This window comes from Sebastes fasciatus, chromosome 10 (assembly GCF_043250625.1).
Source record: "Sebastes fasciatus isolate fSebFas1 chromosome 10, fSebFas1.pri, whole genome shotgun sequence".
Classification (NCBI taxonomy): Eukaryota; Metazoa; Chordata; class Actinopteri; order Perciformes; family Sebastidae; genus Sebastes; species Sebastes fasciatus.
In genome coordinates this window covers 5750785-5772038 of record NC_133804.1, presented here as the reverse complement: position 1 = coordinate 5772038, position 21254 = coordinate 5750785, and the positions used below count along the sequence as shown (strand labels likewise).

Sequence of the window (21254 nt, the reverse complement as noted above, 5' to 3'; positions counted from 1 at the left end):
TGCATTATGTCATTGCTCTGCTGATGTGGTAGTATTCCCTTCACACCGTCTGACAGACAGTCTCTGGATGAGACAAAGGGGAAGCGGCTGTATGCTGCTCTTCATCGGAGGTGGAAAAGATGAAACTAACTGAAAACACTTCTGATCGGGCACAAATCCCACCATTGTGTAGCTTTCTACACAAATGTTAACTTCACCACCTCCAATAAAGTGCAGCTCACAGCCGCTTCCCGCAAGCTTCTCAGTGGGAAGCATCCTGGAGTAGTGAGACAGTCTCAAACAGAGCGAAGCTGTCTCTGAGTGAATGGACTTGGACTTGGACTTGGACTTGGACTTATATAGCGCTTTTCTAGTCTTCCGACCACTCAAAGCGCTTTACACTACATGTCAGTATTCACCCATTCACACACACATTCATACACTGATGGCAGAGGCTGCTAAGGTGCCAACTTTTGCCCATCAGGATTTAATCTAAATACTCATTCACACACCGATGGCTATGCCTCCGGGAGCAATTTGGGGTTAAGTGTCTTGCTCAAGGACACATCGACATGTGACCCGGAGCAGCCGGGGATCGAACCACCGATCTTCCGATTGGTGGACAACCTGCTCTACCCTCTGAGCCACAGCCGCCGAGTGAAGGGGACGCAGAGACAACGACACGGAGCTACCGGTCAGAGGAAAGATGCCACATTGCAATCCAAACCCTTTACAAGTCAAATTAACTGAAGGCTACAGCGGCCTATGGACAACCAGGAAACATGCACATATGACTCGAAGCAACCTATTCTGACTTTGATCTTGAAATATTACATTCAAATTACGACTATATTTTCGAAATATCAAGACTTTTTTCTCGTAATGTTAAAACTTAATTCTCGAAATCTCAGATTATTATTATTTTTTAAACAGTGATACTCTGTTGTGGTTGATAGACTAGAATTCCACCTTATTATTTAGCTAATTTGGCTGTATAACGCCCGGGCCACACATAGACCTTGTTTTGACTGTATATTGACATCATACCAGCAACATTACTACAGTTTCAATGTCAATATCTGTAGAATAGGTCACGGACATGAAAAAAGGTAAGAAAAAAAAAGTATCTTAAACAACACTTCCTGTTTTTCTTTCAACATAAAAGCCCTCTAGCGTTTAGCTAACAGATCAAGCTAAATGGTAAAGTTACCTAGTTCCAGGGAATGAAATTCGCACCTGACACCTGACAAATACAGGGTAAATGTTGGCTGAGGCAGGTCAAACTTTCAGGTCACCTGCCACCATGGCATATATATATATGAAGAAATATAATTTTTTAAAAAGCAATGCCAAAATGAAAATTAAGGTTACATGATATATTCCATATTTGTACTGTCTGGTACCACTGACTCAGTGTTTACAGTACTAAAGCCTTCTAGATAGATTTCAGAAGTGGCCGACAAAAAAACTGGCCGGTAGAAATGTTCAGTGACCTGCCACAGTGGCAGGTGAGGAAAAAAACTGAATTTCAGACCCTGCCTAGTTCACAGACTTTTTGTAGTTTTAGTTGACCCACAAGTAAAAAAACAAGGCTAAAGTAAGCATGGCTCACATAACCCCCGCTAACCACTTGAGACCCCTACTAAAGTAGGGCCAAAGGTTTTGCCCTTTTTGAACTAATGGAATTAGTTTATTGAGCACAATCTAGCTTGTTATTATCAAAACGTTTGGGCACCCTGGACTTCTAACCCCCAAAAGACATAACTAGACCTCACTGTCAACCATCATACCACATTTAAAGTTCCTAAGTTAAATAGTTTCTGAGTTCTGCTCCGGAAATGAAAGTGTGACACGCTAACGGATGGAAGGACGGACACGCGGAGCGCTATATACTAATAATAAATCTACACTCATCTGCTCTATACTGACGTGTGGAAAGTGGTGCCAGCCTCCCTGGTCTCTTTGGTCCTTTTAGTAAAGCAGTTTGGTGAACAGCTGACAACCAGTTGCTGCACGTAAGTGGCAATTGTAAACAATACCCAGTAGGGGCTTCACGATTCTCTAAATCAACGATTTGATTGAAACATGCCATTGTTAGACTATGGAGTCTGGATTTGTAAAGATCAACATATCATTGGTTTTATGTCCCCTTTATGCCGCCGTCATTTACACTTTCAAGTTTAAACGAGAACTGAACTCCCTTTTTATTTAGAAAGTGTTTAAAAAAATCTGACTACAACAGTCAACGATATAAAAAGCTGCATCTTATCAATATCAGTATCTGTGTGAACCCCCTCAGTACATCTTCTAGCTTGTTGCTCCCCCTAACAATATCAGCTGCTCTGATTCAACAATGATGAGCTGAAAAAAACCTACATGTAGGCTGAAATTCAACCGCGGTGACTGACCCAGACTGTGTCTGTTGAAAAACTATTGATAATACTTTACAACTGCAGAAGGACAGGATTTATTCTTGCAAATGTCTCCTGCAGTCTTCTCTGTTCTCGTGTGCCAGTGGGGCTAAAAACAACAACAATCAGCTTACCTCAAAACTAAAGAGAAATGAATGAAAACATTTAGGCTAACAATCCCACAGTGCAATCTGATAAACGGAAAATGAGAGCGGTACACATACTTGCCAACCCTCCCGATTTTCCCGGGAGACTCCTGTTTTTCATCGCCCTCTCCCGGTTTCCTCCCGGGGTCACAATTCTCCCGTATCTTAGCCTGTTTCTGGAACTGAACAGTTAGCATAATCCCTACTGTTTCCACCCGGACGACAATAGAGCTACACCAACTGTCGTTTCCCGGCGGAAGAGAGCAGTCTATGCTCGCGACACAGCGCAGTTTGAGCTCATGTTTGAGCTGAGCTCGCCACAGCGTGCAACGCCCAAAGTTGGGCTTTGCCCGATGCAGCGAAAAGTCATCGTGGCGCGGCATAACGGGTTTCAGAGCGCATTAAAAGTTTAACATGTTGCAGTGTACTTATTATTTAGTTATTTTCACTCTTTTAAAGTCACCAGAATGCAGCAAATAAAGCCTCTGAAATCCTCCCTTTTTTAAGCAAGTATGGTAGTACATGTGTCTATATTGTACCGGGAACAGAAACTATGAGGTGTGTATGTATGCAGTATGTGTATACATGTTCTCACCGTGGTGAGTTGAATCCACTGTCAACAGTGACAGAGCTGGAGTCCATACTGTCAAGTCTAGCAGAGTGGGCCGACTGCTGGTTCTGACTGGGCTCTGGAAGGTTCTCTTTAGCACCAGGGAAGGTGAGGGTTCTTTCAAACCTCCTCTGTAGATCCCTCTCCTTCTCTCTCTCCAACAGCCACTGCATGGTCCCTGCTCCACCTCCTCCCATTCCAGCAACACCTCCTCCGGCCTTTTCGTCCTCTCGACTCTTAGTCCCCCCCTCGTCGAGTTCGTCGTCATCTGAGACGTTGTAGTAGTCAAAGGAGGCCTCTGCAGCACTGGTGGCGGGTTCGATCCCCTGTGGGGGAGCAGACGGTGTGGCCACCAGAGGTTTGGGAGCATCAAAGGCCTCCTGGGAATCAAGTGCATCGCAGGACGAGGACATAGTAGAGGAGGCGTGGGCCGGGGGTTTTCTCAGGGAGCTGTAGCCGGGCAAAGGGAGGCTAGGAGGAGGTTTGAAGAGTGTGTCTTTACTAAAGATTTCCTTACGTTTCTCCTGACCAGAGGAGGCACTGTGGGGAGGTCTTCCATTAGGAAGGGAGGGTTCGGGAATAGAGAGGGGTATCGGAGGCAGGCTGCCACCCTTAGGTCCCAACTTCGACAAGTCCTCCTTGTTTTCTAGAGGATGGGGTGTATGTCTGTCCGTTTGCCTGTCAGCGCTGCCTAGTTTTAATCCGTCATGGCTACTTTTGCCTAGAGTTCCCAGTGAGTTCACTGCTGTGAGAGCAGCCTCAGAGGAACCGGCGCATTGGAAGTAATCATCGGGAGGGATGGCGGGGAGCAGTGGTTTGGGTGAATATGCCGGCAGGCTATCCCTGCTCTTACTCTTCTCTAAACTCCTGCCACCATCCAACCCCAGAGAATCCACAGGCAGTTTAGCCGAGGGAGGGGTGGCACGAGGGTAGTGAGAAGAGCTCTGATTGGCTCGCAGGGTGCCGTCGTCGGTGTAGTAACGGCTCCGGTCGTCGTAATAATCGGGAGGTCCGATCAACCCGGCTCCGAGTGGTCCTTTAGAATTGTCCATGGATCTGGAGCGTTCCTTCGCCTTGTCACTGCGTTCGTTCCTGGACTTCCTCTCCTGGGTGTGGGAGTGCGAGCGGTGGACTTTGGAGTGGTGGGCTGAGGGGCCATGGCTTGGCTCGGGGAAAGGCATTTCTGTGCGCCGCTTGGCAAGCTCTCCGGACACGTCCCACTCCGGCGTCACGGGCAGGTGGGAGGAGTCGAGGATGTTGGGGTTGCTGTGTGCCAGGTGAAGGCGGGCCCGTTGTCGCTCCATGGCCAGGGCGTGTTCCCTCGGCGACCGAGCCAGCGAGGACGAGTAGGCTCTGTAGTCCCTTTCGGCCAGCTCCAGGTGGGAACCGTCGCTCGGCTCGCCGCGGGACGCCCTCGTCTTGCTGTGCGAGCGGCTGAGTTTGGTCTGAGACTGCTTCCTGTGTCTGCCCCCACTTCTCCTACTCCTGGAGCTCTGATTGGCCGATGACGCTTTGCTCCTCTGAGCGCGCTCTTCTTCGAGGCGCTTCATGACCGCTGTGTGCCTGGCGAGGTTCTCCACCGTGAGGTCAGGGTTGATTCTGCGGATGATCTCCATCTCTACTTGGCGCGGCAGCTGGCTGGGCGCCTCCTCGTCGCGGAGCGGCCACTCCTCCGGGGGGAACTGTGCAGAGAAGGTGGCCAGCTGCTTGGTCTTGTCCTTCTTAAAGCTCAGACGAAACAGCTTCAAACCAAATTTCCGACTTCCTGTACCACTTCCTCCACTTGCTGGTTTCTCTACCTCTCCGGTTCCTCCGGTTCCTCCTCCCCCTCCCCCTCCTCCACTTCCCCCTCCTCCCCCGCTTCGGTGTTTGGTGAGCGTGTCCGTCTTGAAGGGGAACCCAAGGGTGGTGCGACTCTTTTCTGTGTTGCCTCCTGTTTGCTGAGGAGGTGTCTGTGGGGAGTGCGGGGACGAGTACGCCTCCCGGTGGTCTTTGGGAGATCGACGCTGCAGGGTGGTGTGGTGGCTAGGGGGATCGTCTCCACGGTAAGCGTTGTTGAAAAAAGCATCCACAGCTCCTCCACCTCCCCCGCTGTGGTTTTGGCTGGACTTCTGGTGCGTTCGATCTCGCGTGGCTCCAGAGGTGGACGGGGTGATGGTGCCGGAGAGAGGGGAGGTGCACTGCGTCTGCTGATGCTGCTGTTGGTTCTGATGTGGCTGCTGTTGGTGTCGGTCGGCGGATCGCTCGTCTAAGTGGTACCACTTGGAGCTGGTTCGGATTAGGCTCGGAGTGATGAAGTAAGTCTGAGGGGTTACGATAAAATATCCGTCGGGCGTTGGGTAGATCTTCCGCTCACGGACCAGCATGCTTAGCGTGTGGTGCAGAACCTCCTCCGTTGGTGTGGGAACACCTGAGAAAAATCAGAGAAAAAAAGTAGTTGGAGTAGACGCATTTCACACAGGACCACATTAGATTCTCTTTTTGTTAAGTTTAACTCAAAGGAATCACACTTCAGGAGATTTTTTTTTATGAAAAAAATATGTTTATGTGTAAAACCAAAAAACTATGTTCAACTTCCCAGTATGAAAATGTGCACATACTCTCATAATGCTGACCTCAAGAGACTGAAATAATGAAATTCATCTTGCCTGGGACCTCATCCAGGGCTCCTGGAGGTCCCTTTTTTTAAAAAAAAATCTTTTTTCAGGGTCTTTTTTAAAATCTCTTTTGTAGAATGAAAGTGTAGAAAAATATATAATTTACTACAGAAAAAATATATAGTTCTTATAAATGGAGCAACATACGTACAACTAAGTAAGAAGTACACTTTTGATGGTTTTGATATTTCATCTACTGTAGACGGTGAAGTAGAAAATAATCTTTAAAAGCATGCAGGTGTAATATTATCCCCATGCTAACTGTTAAAGTGAGTACATGTATTCACTGCAGTTGCAGAAACAGTACACTACAGTTCATAGAAACATTCAAATACAGTAATAAATAAATATTGAAAAAGGGAATCTGGGCAACCAGATTAAAAATAACTAGTTATCCACTCTAGGTTTAAAAATCTTAATAGAGCCTGCATCCCTCCACAGAAATTGATTATTAAAGGCCTGTTTAAAACACAGTGCGTGTCAGATTGTCTCAGAGCGTCTGAAACCGTGTTTCTAACTTTCAGAAACAAATGATCCTACAATTCTGTGTGAAAGTAGGTAGGTTTTTCATTCTCCACACAACTACCTCTGTCACTTTTAACATGTACAACCGAGTGCAACAGCATGAACGCCTTTGAGGAGATACTGTCTGAACATGTGCACCGTTACAATTCATCATGTATTGTCCCTCTCTGTTACCTCCTTCAGACTGACACAGTGTTCACTCAACCTCTGTGCTACTGCTTCTTTTTATCTGTCATTATTTGTCTTTGTTAGATATGTTTCCTCTTTTCAATACACCTTATCTATGATTAAAAGAAATACTTCAACTTTATAAGAATGATCTCATACATGCAGGTACATATCAGTGGCGGCTGGTGACTAAAACAATTGGGGAGGACAGGAGGAAAACCAACCCACGGTGTCATGTCATTTTATTTAGTTATTCCTCTTATTTTTGCACTTGCACCTTCATTTGATGTATGAGCTCAGTGCTGCTTGATATAAGTGCTCTCATTTTTATATGTCATATAGGGGGGGGGGCTTACATGGGATTCTGATTTATTTTATTTTTATTCTGTAAATCTTTTAATCTGGAAAGCACTTTGCGCTTAAGTGTTATGTAAATGAATATTATTATTACTACTACACTAGTTGCCTATAGGCTACTTTCTTATGTAACATGAAAAATGAAGCAGTAAAACAATGGCTTATAAGATTTCTTAAAGACAATCACTGCAGCCTCAGGAGTGTTTGTAATGTGTCACTAGAAGTCTGTAACTGTGGGTCCAGCCCAGACAGCTTATTTTTGTGTCAAAATATTGATTTCTTCAGTAAGTAGCCGTGTTATAAGCGGGATAATGTACAACTAGCTGGTCAATGTTGAGAAAGAATCCCCGTCAGGGCGATGAGAGACCCCGATGCGACGGGGTGCAGCATCTCCTTGTCAGGGATTCTTTCACGACACTGACCCGCTAGTTGTACATTATCCTTTACTTAGTAGCTATCTACAACTCAATAAAAAGCCCTAAATTAAAAGTATTTGTTTTGTTATGTGTTTAAAAGTAGTTCACAATTTGCACGTTATAATTTATTTCCTAATATGCTGCTGTCTGATACTTCAGTTATATAGTTCATCACGTAGAATACAACCCGCTGTCAATCTTGTATTCTGCTGGTTGTTGATTGGTAACACTCCAAGGGTTGATGTCATTTTACGTGTTTTGGCCAATCACAGATAAGCATGAAAAAAATGAAATGCATTGAGTTGATAGAAGAGGTCCCGCCTCAAGGGAGGACAGCAGGTGCTCGTCCTCCTCTACGCCCCCTCACGATGCCCACAACCACTTCACACACACATGCTGCCCTTTCCCCTCCGCCCTGCAGGTGTCGCTGTTGAGGGATTTTAACGAGGATTTGAATAATGGATTTTTTCCAAAGAAGAAAGACAAAATATTTTATAAATGATATTGAGATGTGGTAATGGTTCATTTCAACCAATTACTCTTTTTTTTATATTTTGGACTCCCTCTTGCCTCTCAAAAAATAGAGGAGGAACCTCCTCTGCCTCTGTGGACCAGCCTCCATTGGTATGTTCCTTCTCCACAGTGCAGTTCACGAACACCACAGGAGAGTTGTTTCAGTCGTTAGAACGATCGAGCCCAAAACGAGTGTTACCGCCTTTGTTTTTGACTGTAAGTGTGCATCCGTTGAATTGTACAAAAACACACATACACTCACAAACAAGCTTAAACTGTTAACAAAGGTATTCTTGTACATCCTGTCAAGCCACTTGTTCTGCAATAAAGTTTCCTAATTGGAACTTCTGGACTATTTGTGATCTGACCGGTCACTTCAGTGGTGGGTGGTGATGTTCTGAGAGGAGACGTGGTCAGACATCCTCTTTCTTTTACAGCGCGTGCATTCATTCATTTCACTTTACAAACGTCCATACAGCCGTTCTGCTTCGACCCTCCTCCCGTTTTCCTCTCTTCTCTTTCTCATTTATCCTTTCTGCTTCTTCTCTATTCTTCTTTCCTGCTCTCTCTCTCTCTCTCCTCCTTTCTCTTCCCTCCATTAACCTCCATCCCTCTCTCTCTCTCCTCAGTATCTCCTGCTCTCTCTCCCTCTGTCAGTCTCGAGGTATTACTGCCAGTTACATCATAGCAGCCTTTCAGCCCAGCCAGAATGATGCAACTCAATGCAGACAGACAGACTACACACACACACACACACTCACACAAAATCACAATCACACGTACACACATACACACACAGACACAGACACAGACACGCACACACACGCACACACACACACACACACACACAGAGAGAGAGAGAGAGTGTTTGTCCATCCCCTTTCCTCTCCATCTTGTTGATAAGAAGGCCGAGCAGAGGGAAGGAGGTGGAGACAGGCTGTGTCTGAGAGCTGCTGCTATGGATTCAGGACGGGCTAATCCGGACATCTACACACACTCACACTTCCACAATGTAATACACACCAAGATGTATGTTGATGTTACATTGATCACTCCGTGCCTTCAGTTTACCGGCATCAGGGGGAAACTTGTACCAGCCGTCTTCTATTAATGATGAGAATAGTGTGAATGACAGTTTATGACAGGCTCCAGGTCCAGACCGGTTGAGTACACTGAGAGCAGGTGGTGTACTGCATAGCTACTGATTTCATCTGCCCGTAAAACTTAAAGTGAGTGCACCTGAAATGTTGCTAATAATCTCTCATCCAAGCCCCCCCAGGAAGAGCACCGGTTGTTGATGCCAATTTTCGTAGTGGCCAAACGGCGGTACTACAACTTCCGTGCCCGTCACGCGATGCCATTGGGCCCAGAAAGACTTTTTCCCATCAACTTACATTTGGAAAGAGATGTCTGTAACTCAGTAGATATTAGGGGTGGAACGGTTCACAAAATTCACATTTCGGTTCATATCACGGTTTTGGGGTCACGGTTTTCGGTTCGGTAAATTTATGTTACAGCGAGGAGGTTAATTTCTGATTTCAACATGCTTTGGCAAAAATAAGTAAACAAATGTTTGCCTTTACAAAAGCATGGCTTACATAAGGAACATAAACACTACCTCATTGACAAATCTTAATTGAAAGAATAGGTCTTCTACAGTAATTAGTACAAACTGCTGCTTATGCTAGTTTATACAGGGCAGGCACAACAGACTAAAATGCACAAGTGAAGGCTCACGCACTTCGACCATGTGCTTGAATTGTGTATTGTTTACGATGGTGTGTTCATATATGCAGCGATAAACACTCTTATAGCATTAGATATTACTTTGGCACAGTGTGAATCTGCAGTGGGAGACTGCCTGAATGCTGTTGGGGAAACGGACTCTCCGTCCAGTCTGCTTTTGTTTCGCTCCGCTAATCGACACGTTCGGGTGATGCTGTCGTAATTAAATGTTTCAAGTGTCCCCATATAAACCCGACACTTGTTCACTCATGTGAATGAGACAGGCGGAGTTAGCAAGCCCTGTGACTGAGCCATGTGACCGAGCGGACGCTACTGTGCCTGCTCTACGGGCCCAATGGATGCGGAAGATCGCCAGAAGATCCGGGTACTTTTCCACTCGGAGGTCGAGCCATTTTGGCGTCATGCTTCACTGAGCAACTTTCATAGGAAAGAACGGGGCCCGGCCTCCAACACTGTATCAGGTTCTCTTTATACATCCATGCTCTCATCTCATCTCAAGTACAGTGGGTCAAAGTGGAAGCAGGAAGTGGGTGTGTAAACTGTGAGGGATGTTTATAATGGACAGTTTGAGGAGGAGGATCATTTTACCGTTCTCATTTGTTTTCCTAATTCAGTTTGACAAATTTTCTCCTTTTGTCCAGCCTGTCTGATCATCTTATCGCTCGTGCTGACCTATTATACTTCTTATTAGTGATGTCATTGTATTCCCAGAACTGAGTAATTAAAGCAGCAGTGGGTAGAAATGGAGCAAATATGATTAAAAAAAGTTATTTCTATAAAACGGTCACTATATCGTGACAGTAGTTCATTAGACAGGTAATTTGAAAAAGATCATGTGCCTCTGTGTCCTCCGGTGCTCCTAACGGCATCTGCAAGATTACACAGACCGGAGAAAAACAAGCAGTCAGAGCTGATCTGGAGTCTGCCGTCCAGCTTCCATCTATGAGAGCCGGCTGTCAATCACTCGCGAACTCCGACCAAACGGTCAAACTAGGCAGCGCTGATCAAATATGAATCAATATTCTGTTACTGTAATGTCAATTTCTCTCCTCAAATGTTTTCAGAATCATCTTGTAGTGTACTGTTTAGCTGTAAAATGAGAAAGTTTGTGACCCAGCAGCCATGTTGAGATCTGTTGAGGAAATACCAAGCACCGCCCACCAGCCGGAGTACAGCCAATAGGAACGCTCTCTCTCTGAAATGACCTGTGATTGGCCAAAGTCTCCCGTCACGGGACAGATTCTTTAAAGCCTGAAAATAGAACCATGAGGAGGTGCAGAAGTCTAGTTTTCTCTCAGAACACTTGAATTACAATATGCTGAAAGGTTATTATGGAATTTTTGTCCAATGATGCCAAAAATATACTGCCTACTGACACTTGGTGAGTATAATGTTATTATTACTGAGAGTACTAATTGCCAATCCTATGAAAATAAGACCCAAGTTTATCATGTACACGACCCATGAGTCAGATGCTTGGCATAATGGCCGGTGTGTGAGATTGCGAGAGTAGAGCAGCCTCAACCTTTAGTAGATCTTTTAGTGTCAGATGAGCTCAAGTACCCCTTCATCCACAGCACCCATCAGTTTAAATGTTTTTGGGAAAAAATATAGCTATTAAATTGCATAAAAATGGATAATATTCAATATTCATACAAGATACAGTGATCCTGGAGTTGTCCATGTTAAGGCTTGATCTCTTTTATAAAATTTGCATTCACACTGCCACAGAAGCTGCATGTTTTAAAGTCCAACTGAAATTAAATTGCATGCTTTTTTTGTCTGCTACAGCATGCATTTCTGCTCTGTAAACCACTTGTCCTATGTTGTCCTTTGAGAAAAAAAAATCAGAAACCAAAAGGGAGAAATGTATATACCTATCTTTGTATTCATATGTCAGAATACTGTTGTTTTTCTGTGTACGTATGGAGAACTTGTTTCCATACAGCTAATTAAGTGGCCTCCTTTTAAACCATATTTTCATAAAGCGGTAATGTCGGTGTTCTATCATAGGCAGATGGTCACACTGAGCCGGCCTGCTATGCAACACAAGAGCCACAGACCTTTGGACAAAAACCACATTAGCTTTCCTGCTAAAGTAAATGCTGAATGGACTTACATTTATATAGCGCCTTTCTTCCGACCACTCAACGCGCTTTACACTACATGTCAGCATTCACCCATTCATACACAAATTCATACACTCATGGCAGATGCTGCCATGCAAGGTGCCAACCTGCCCATCAGGATCTGATCTAAATATTCATTCACACACACCGGTGGCTCAGCCTTCGGGGGCAATTTGGGGAGCCACCAAACAATCATTCGCCGGGGAAAAGTGCTGTTTGCAGGATAGATTGGAAATTAGTTGCTCAGCTGCAGCACATTAAGTAAGGGATAATGTACAGCGAGCCCGTCATTGTTGTGAAAGACACCCCGAAAGGGCGATGCCGCACCCCGACGCGCAGCGAACTCTCATCGCCCTGAAGGGGTGTGTGTCACAACAATGACCAGCTAGCTGTACATTATCCCGCTTTTACACGGCTACTTGCTGAAGAAATCAATATTTTGACACAAGTCAAGTCCGCCAGAGTCCGACATCAAAACTGCACCTATAGCAACGGTCTGTTATACATAGCAACGGTCTGCTATAAAGAAATAACAGACCGTAGAACGCCGTGATTGACCGATCAGAATCGAGTATTCAACAAAGCTGTGTAATAAACAGCATATAAATGGTCTGCAAATATCACTTCTGTCAGTTCACAGGCTGCGCTGGTCCTTATGCTGCATTCACATAAAATCAGGAACTGCAGCGATAAGCGCAGGGATGTGCGGCGGTGTGGGAATGCCACTTTGTGTCCCATTTGGTTTTTAGATTTGGTTTTGGTGAAAAGTTCCTTACATGGGTTAAGATATTGCTGCCGTATATATATCTCCAGTGGCATCTGTGAGAACTAACAACAACTATTCTGATTATTTTCCCCTAGGTAGAGGTATGAGGCAGTGAAGTCCCCTATTCCCACTGATATTTGCAGCCACCATTGAGTCACTTGCTATTGCACTAATGACGAATAGAGATGTGGTGGGCATCACAAGGGGAGGGGTCCAACAAAAGTTATCTCTCTATGCAGGTGACTTACTACTTTATATATCAGACCCAGATAAGGCCATCCCCCGGGTCTTGACCATCTTGATATTTGGTAGTATCTCCACTATCTACCACTTAGTAGCGTAGTGGCTACGCTCACTACGCTACTAAGTGGTAGTATAGTGATCTACTGCACATGTGTGGAACATGCCTTCCAAGTGGACAGTATAAACTATTCCACGCGTCCGTGGTGTCTGCAGTTGTCCGTGTACACATACGTTAGGGAGTGTAACCGAGAGAGTGTAGGAGGAGTACAATCACTTTAGTAGACCTCTACATAGACACACTTTCGCCTCATTTGAGCAATAACAATCAAAATTCTCACCGTCTAAAACACAGTTCTGTCGGCATTTACAATTAAAAGACTGTGTCTGGCAAAACATTCCAAGAAGCCCAACAAGCAAGACATTTAGTGTCAAAGTTTGTCGACATCTTTGCGAGCAGATCAGACAGCTCGACCCTCCAAAATAAAACAGAGTTGCACATTGAAATTGCTGATGATACACGGAAGGTAGCACTTGACAGAATAAAATCCTGCTCTATTAACGCCAGGCTCAAACTCATATAGTTTAAAATAGTAAATAGATTTAATTTCTATATGGCTAAACTGCACAAAAGTTTTTCTGATCTGTCTCTGTTGAGTGCTGAGGACACTCTTGCTCACCACCTTGCCCAAAGCTTCAGAATCTTTGGTCACATATTTCAACGGTGCTCTACTGTTCTACTTAAACTCACTTTAATTCCTGACCTTTAAACTGCTTTACTTGGGTACTCCAGAGTTGTAGAGAACCACACAGCCTTAGTGTTCTACTTACTGTGGAAATCTGACTCTGTCCCCCAGTCTGAGACCTAGCTAAGAGAACTGATGCAACTTTTACCTGCAGAGAGACGCTGTGGTCACTCTGCACAATGTTCTAATTTGTCAGACACCAAATACTTTACATATCCACATACTAGTAAAAAAATACACCATCAAATCTTTCATAAACTGCAGCAGCACACATGTTGTCTCCATGCTGAAATGTCCCTGTGGTCTGGTTTATGTTGGACAAACAAAAAATTTGACATATCTGAACACAAACCTGCAGTACACACACAAGACATGGATTATGCTATTGCTCAGCACTATGCCCACGGGAGTAGAAAAAAAATTACCCTCCCCAGAGGTTGTGACATTATCAACTCACTGCTCTGCAGAGAAATACATTGGATTCATATTCTTAACACGGTTTAGCCCTTTGGCCTGAATGAAGTACTACATTTGTCATGTTTCCTTTAATTTGTTAAATGTGATGGATTTTATCTTTGTAACTTCAAGAGATATCTGTGTTCTTTTGTTCTCGGTGTGATTGTGGGGCATGGGGTGTTGCACAGGGACATTGACAATGGCAACTCCCACTTTCCCACTTTTGGATCCACTATCCCATAGATTTAAAATCCTGTTCAACCAATTATCTAATGAGAATTGCTCACTTGTTGTAGGATGACCATATGTATATGTTTGCCTTTTGTCTCTGTCCTCTTTGACTCTGATGAAGACACATTGGTGTTGTTGAAACGTTAGTCTGTTTCCTCAATCAGTGTGCTCCATTCCTTCCTCCTTACTAATTCAATGACACAGTCTGTCACCTCTTGAAACAACAGTCACTGTAGACACAGTGAGTTCATTCATGAAACATTGTGTCATCCATAGCTACCACCCCGCCCCTTCTCTAAGCTTAGGAGTTCTCTCAGTTCTCTACAACTCTACAATGTCATTTAGCAGACGCTTTTTTCCAAAGCGACGTACGTCTGAGAGTTCGTACAACACAAGTAAGGATCTAGATCGGAGGGAACAACGTCAGTAAGTGCCAACAACAGCTTCAAGTCCGATCGGACACAGGTGCCGACAAGCAGTGCACAGAGGCAATGCACAGGGTGGATAGAATTTTTTTTGTCATCATCATCATCATCATCATTAGCAATATCAACAACGTCATCATCATCATGAATATCCTAATCAACTTCAACAACATACTCAATATCATCATCACCAGCATCAATGTCAGGAAGTGCAGAGCTGTTCATGCTTTTTGAACACCTTTTTATTAAAGGGACTCTATGTAAGAATCAGAAATCGCTAACAAGTCAACAAAAGTCAGCGCCCTGTTGCTCGCGCTTGTGCTCGCTCTACATAGACATGAACGAGCATCGGTCAAAACAGTGAGGCGACACACGTCAGCTAAAACCACAATATCACTCTATATTTCAGCTGCTTGGCAGTAATGTTAGCTGACCAGACGGAGGTCTCTCCATGAATCAATGCTGATCCTAGTGTTGGCTTTTCCTGCTTCAGCCTCCCAACCGCGGTCGGAGGGAACAGGGGAGACACCGGAGTTTTGGGCGGAGACGACAACGTTACTCGCTCCGGAGCCCCGTCTATTCACTCAGCAGCAGGAAACGACACGGGAGACCTCTGTTGGTCTGAAGGATTTGCAGCATTTATTTCTGCACAAACTTCCACTGTACATTCACTAGATATTCTCAGAGCTATACTAACTCTTCTGCAGTGTGTAGTGTGCGCGCATGCATGTGAGAGGTGGAGAGAGAGAGAGCGAGTGAGAACGAGCGCGGTGTGTGAGTGAAGGCAAGCAGGCAGAGGAGCAGAGTACAGCAGAAACTTCGGCCCTGGAGACCAAAGCTACGGTTTCCCCTGTGTCTTCTGACTGCGGTCGGGAGGCTGAAGCAGGAAGAGTTAACACTGTTTTGCAAGATGGGCTTCACTAGATATAACTTTTTGGTTTTGGTGCTTCCAAAAGTGGAGGGATACGAACAGCGGAGTGACGTGTGCTGTTTTGGGTTGCGCTGCGTTCTGGATCATCTGCAGAGGTTTTGAATGTGCATGCAGGAAGGCCTGCCTCTTTAGTAAAAGTGTCTCTCAGCAACTGTGTGAATATCTCTTCAGTGGAAACTCTTTGTGTTATTTAAGAGAACTCCTAGTAGTAAGATAAGATCCTTTGCAAGTCTGTGCACAGGAACGTACCAAATCTGGCAACCTAACCGTGACAACAAAACTTCAGGAGGCTACTCACTGTCACTGCACCTACATCAAGTAATTGTCACGCCCCCCCCCCCCTAAAATCACAAATTGGCATTTGCACATGAGTTTGTTATCAATATCAAATGAGCATATTTCCCAAAATGTTGAACAATCCCTTTAAAGTAATCAAGAATGGGCAAGTGAATATCTTGTTAGCATTGGATGTACTGGGTCAACAATAATGGAGAAAATATTGGATTGAAGTATAAAGCTGACTGGTTCACAGAAATCATGTTTCTAGGTGAAAACATCACTTGGGGGGGACAGGTCGGCTTTATTCAGAGTCAGAATGATCACATCAGTGCAAACGATTTTGATGAAATTGTCCCATATGGGTGAAATTATCCTTCAAAATCAGTCTGAGGAGATGACTGAGCCACAGATTGACACATTAAAAACTCATTGATAGACTGCATAGCAGCTGGGCAGACAGCTGTGTGTGTGTGTGTGTGTGTGTGTTGCCTGTCATTACATCATACGAGTGCAGTTGCTTTGGTGACATGACGCAAGTTCTCTAAAGAGGGAAACCCGTGCAATGTATAAAGACAGATTAGGTCCACCATGGAACATGACATAAACCATTTGATCAAAAATCTACTCCTGAAAAATGATAAATGGAATAATCATTTTAATTCATCAATCAGTTGATTGATGAATTAATTAGCAACAATTTTGATGATTGATCCATTGTTTTAACTTGTTCTTAGCCTACTCTGGTTTCATATCATTGTATACTGAATGAAAGTGAAACATCACTGGGGTACTGAGAAACGGTAGCTTGCTCTTTTCATTGCATTGAAAATACATGACATGACATTATAGACCTAATCAGGGTCTGAAATTAGCACCCGCCTGAAATCATCAGGACACCCGCCACTTTGGCAGGCAGGGGAAACGTTAGTGATGGGAATAGAGAACCGCAGCTGTCCGCTTTCTTGGCATCTCATGCCTCCGTGACTATCGATTCCTCTTATTGATGCTTTCCGTCAGTTATGCATGCACAATGACGCGTACGCACGCTGTATCATGTTTCAGTTTGTTTGACCGGAGACACGGCGGAGAGAAAAAAAAAGCGCTCAAAAGCATGGCGCTTCTAAACCTGAGGGGGTGCACCCCATTTCTCCCTGATAATGCGACACTGTGAACAACAAATCAGTGTTGAAATCAATAGGAGGAGAGTTAGTAACGTTAGCTGTTAGCAGCCGGTGGGCAGCACAGTCCTGCTTAGTTAAATAGCGGAGCTACTAACGTTAACGGAGGTGCCATTGAGTTATTATTATGAGGCATTCAAAGTCTGATCAGCAAAAGGACCATTGGGTGAAGGTAAATAACAACATTATCATGATGTGTTTAAATGTAATCTTGTAAAATTACGTTTTTAGCGAGAAACTTGAATAAATCCAGTTGTTTGAAGAAGAGGTTTTCACAGTAATATAAAAGAGATATTAGAGAGGGAATTATGACCTGTTTAACTTCCTAACAACGTACCAAGATTTTTTTTAATCAAAGCAAATATTCAAATATTCATAACCATTTGAATTGTGTGTTTTTATGCAAATAACCACTATAGATGACAATAACAAAGTACAGTATTGTGTACAGTACCCTCCCTACCCCCAAAAATAATTGTAATTCGAACACTGTAATTTACCATGCATATAATGTTTTTTATGTTAAATATATCGAACATTGAATGACATCAGACCTAAAATGTTATTCCTTCATTTAGCACATGGATTTCAAAAGTGGCAGATCAAATTTCACAGTGGCAGGAAGTGAAAAAAGTTAATTTCAGACCGATACCGCATATCGTGCTGTTGAGCCAATCAATATCATCGAGAAACACGGGGTACATCCTGGACAGGTCGCCAGTCAATCCAAGGGCTTCACACTAACATTTATACTTACGGCAAGTTAGAGTCACCAATCGACCTATCCTGCATGTTTGTGGAGAGCGGGAGTTAACTCCGGAAACTTTTCTAATTTTTCTCATTCACTCCTTCACACAGCAAGCTACTAGACCATCTGCCTAAGGACACGGCAACATCAATACTCCAACCGTGTGATTAGTGGAGAACCTGCTCTACCCGCTGAGCCACAGCCACTCTGGGTTACATCCTTCAGTAGTGGGTGGACGCTCTAAACCCTCAGTGAAGTAAAGTAGTGTTACCACCGTGTCATGTCAGGTTTATTTGTATATCTTACAAAGTCAACGAAAAGATTTCATTGGACACACACAGATGCACGTCTGCTTTAGATGGTACAAATTGAGGGGAACCCGCCGTCTGTGTCCGAGTTAAAAATGTTTTAACTTGTCATAACTCTACCAGAGAAAATGTAGATTTTGTCTGATGAAATAAAGCAGAAGACAAATGTTCTCATTATGAACTGTTGAACTTTCTAAAAAAAAACAAAGACTGCTACAAAAATAATCCCTCTCAATCATCACTTATGACCCACTAGAAGTGTGTGGTGGTGCCTGTATCTACAAATACCCTGCCCTCTGCCTTTATTTTGTCTTTTCTTCTATTTTACTGTGTTTGGGACCTTTCTGGGCTTCAGCAAAGAGCTTTTAGGCCCCACGTGGGGGTGTAACCACCAGCCAATAACGGCGTACAGGATGTGCAGCCGCTCCCTCTCTTCATTCACTCATCGGCCATCGTTGCTCGTAATTTAACTAAAGAAATAGAAATATTAGAAATAAAATGATTTATCAAAATGATTCATTATGAAGTTCCTTTGAAGGTGTAACATTATTGATGTGTTGATATGGCAACAGTATTTGAATAGTGTGTGTGGTCTTGGTGTCTAAAGGCCTTTGCACAACAAGTCTAACGTAATGTTGGCCATTGAAAAACAAATACCCCGTCATGTTTAGTCCGTTATGTTAACCAAACACTGAACTTGCAATGTAACTTGTAACTACAGTAATCAGTGTGTGTGTGTGTGTGTGTGTATATATATATATATATATTATATCGCATGATTGTCCATAGTTAATCGTTATTAATTGCAAATTAATCGCACATTTTTAATCTGTTCAAAATGTACCTTAAAGGGAGATTTGTCAAGCACTTAATACTCTTATCAACATGGAAGTGGGCAAATATGCTGCTTTATGCAAATATATGTATATATTTATTATTGAAAATCAATTACCAACACAAAACAATGACAAATATTGTCCTCACAGATACTGCATTTAGCATAAAAAATATGCTCAAATCATAACATGGCAAACTGCAGCCCAACAGGCAACAACAGCTGTCAGTATGTCAGTGTGCTGACTTGACTATGACTTGCCCCCAAACTGCATGTGATTATCATAAAGTGGGCATGTCTGTAAAGGGAGACTCGTGGGTACCCATAGAACTTTGAAAATGGCCATGCCAATTTTTCCTCGCCAAAATTTTGCATAGGTTTGGAGCATTATTTAGACTCCTTGGTACCAATGGATTCTTTAGTCTTTTTAGTTTAATATGATACCAGTATCTTCACTATAGCTGTAAAACTGAGCGCGCTACAACCTAAAAATCGCAAGTTGCGTTAATGCATTAAAGAAATTTGTGGTGTTAAAACATGTTATTATTGCGTTAACTTTGACAGCCCCATATATATATATATATATATATATATAAATAATGTAGTCATGTACAGTACTCAAGTTCAGTCTCATAATCAATAAAACACAATCCATCAGAAAATATAAAGTAAGTAACAGGAATGTACAGCACTTCAGCACTGTGAGCCCTTGTATATATATCAAAATATGAATAGGCAATAATATATATACGTATATGTTTTAGGGGTGTCACGATTCTCCAAATCCACGTTTCGATTCAATTCTAAGCACTGACAGCTATACCATTGTTAGACTATGGAGTCTTGATTCGTAAAGATCAACAAATCATTGATTTTATGCCCCGATATTTACATTTTGAAATTATTCTTTAAAAAGATAGGCTACATGGTATCAAGTATGTGATATTTTTCAGAATGTACCACACTAAGGCCAAATGGTAAAATTTAAATAATATATTTAATATGTAATAACAATAACTTAGTTCACCAGTCAATTGGGAACAAACTGTTAAACAACCCAGTATCAAGTAGTATCAGAAATTCTCCAGTCAAACAACCTGCAAACGATCCTTTTAGTGCCCAGATCTAGAAAAAGATGACTGTTTTATTCTCAGCCAATCACTGCGAGCATCAGCTGCAATCCATACAGCCGGGATTGCCTGTCAACACTCTGAACATGGAGATGTGATATTTCTAAAAAAAAACGTTTCATTTGAACCTATAGCTATGCAGCAATAGACGGAGGCTAATGGATGGCATTAGCTATGGACTGATATTGGTGTGTGAGCTGGTGTTACCTGGAAAACATGTCTGCAGGTGTTCAGTTAGGGCCTCCTGAGTGACAGGCTTGTGGGCGGAGTTCATAGCAGAGATAGCCAATAGCAATACTTCTCCCAAGGGGATGAATTGCGATTGGCTGATGGGGGACATACTGATGGGTGACACATCACCTGTGGAAAGACAGAAATCACACATTTTGAGTGTTACTGGGTGAAATTATGTTATAAGCAGCACCTGTAGGACATATGACCACCATGCATGTCTCAGATCTAATCCCTGGCTGTGTCTGGCTGAGGACCCCATCTCTTGCTTTCCTCATTTCCTGTCACCTCTCAACTGTTGGCTATCCAATAAAGGCATGAAATGCACAAAACAATAATGAATGTTGTCTTTTTTTTACTGCCAGGCCATTTGAACATAGAAATGAACATTTTAAACCCGGTCACGTGGAATTAAGACACAATATGTAACGAGAGAGGCCCTCAACAGCGCCTAACACAAGCCTTTCACACACAGAGTGAAATATTAATTATTGCAGTTATATGAAATGTAATGTATAAATGTATCATTCAACTATTTATACCAAGAGTGAACCATATGCTACACGACACCACACAGATAATCAACACCATGCAGTGACAACGTGTGCACTGTATTTACTGTGACAGCGCGCGCGCACACACACACACACACACACACACACACACACACACACACAAAATAGGATTTGACCTTAAAGACTAAGTCTGATGTTATTCTATATCTTTCATGAAAAGACCAAAAAGATGTTAGTCCGTCTCGCACTACTGTCTGACTTCCCTACCCTATCTGTGGCACTCAACTCCAAGTCAGTTGGTTGACGTAAATCTTTAAAAACAGATCAGAAATATATTGTTTAATTTTTAAAAAAGGCTCAGTAATTTCCTAAAACAGCTGGTCACTGTAGGTTTAATCAAAATTGACTCAAACAGGAAGAAATATATATGTATATATATATATATATACATATATACATATATATTGTATATACAGCATACACACACATTAGGAATGCTAATTTCAAATATTTTTTTTCTAACCGATAGCCGACCCTCGTTAACCGATTATTAACCGTTAACCAACAAGATTAGAGCT

At 43.1% G+C, this 21254-nt stretch overlaps 1 protein-coding gene across 3 annotated transcripts in view; it reads right to left on the bottom strand.

Moving 5' to 3' along the window:
- The window catches only part of LOC141774942 (storkhead-box protein 2-like), a 72345-nt gene that overhangs the window by 9187 nt on the left and 41904 nt on the right, over positions 1 to 21254 (bottom strand). For all 3 annotated transcript variants that reach the window (XM_074647763.1, XM_074647764.1, XM_074647765.1), the window contains exons 2-3: positions 20138 to 20290; positions 3132 to 5556 (exon numbers count right to left, since the gene is read on the bottom strand). In XM_074647763.1, coding sequence (XP_074503864.1) covers positions 3132 to 5556; positions 20138 to 20290 — 2578 coding nt within the window. The remainder of the gene's footprint in view (positions 1 to 3131; positions 5557 to 20137; positions 20291 to 21254) is intronic.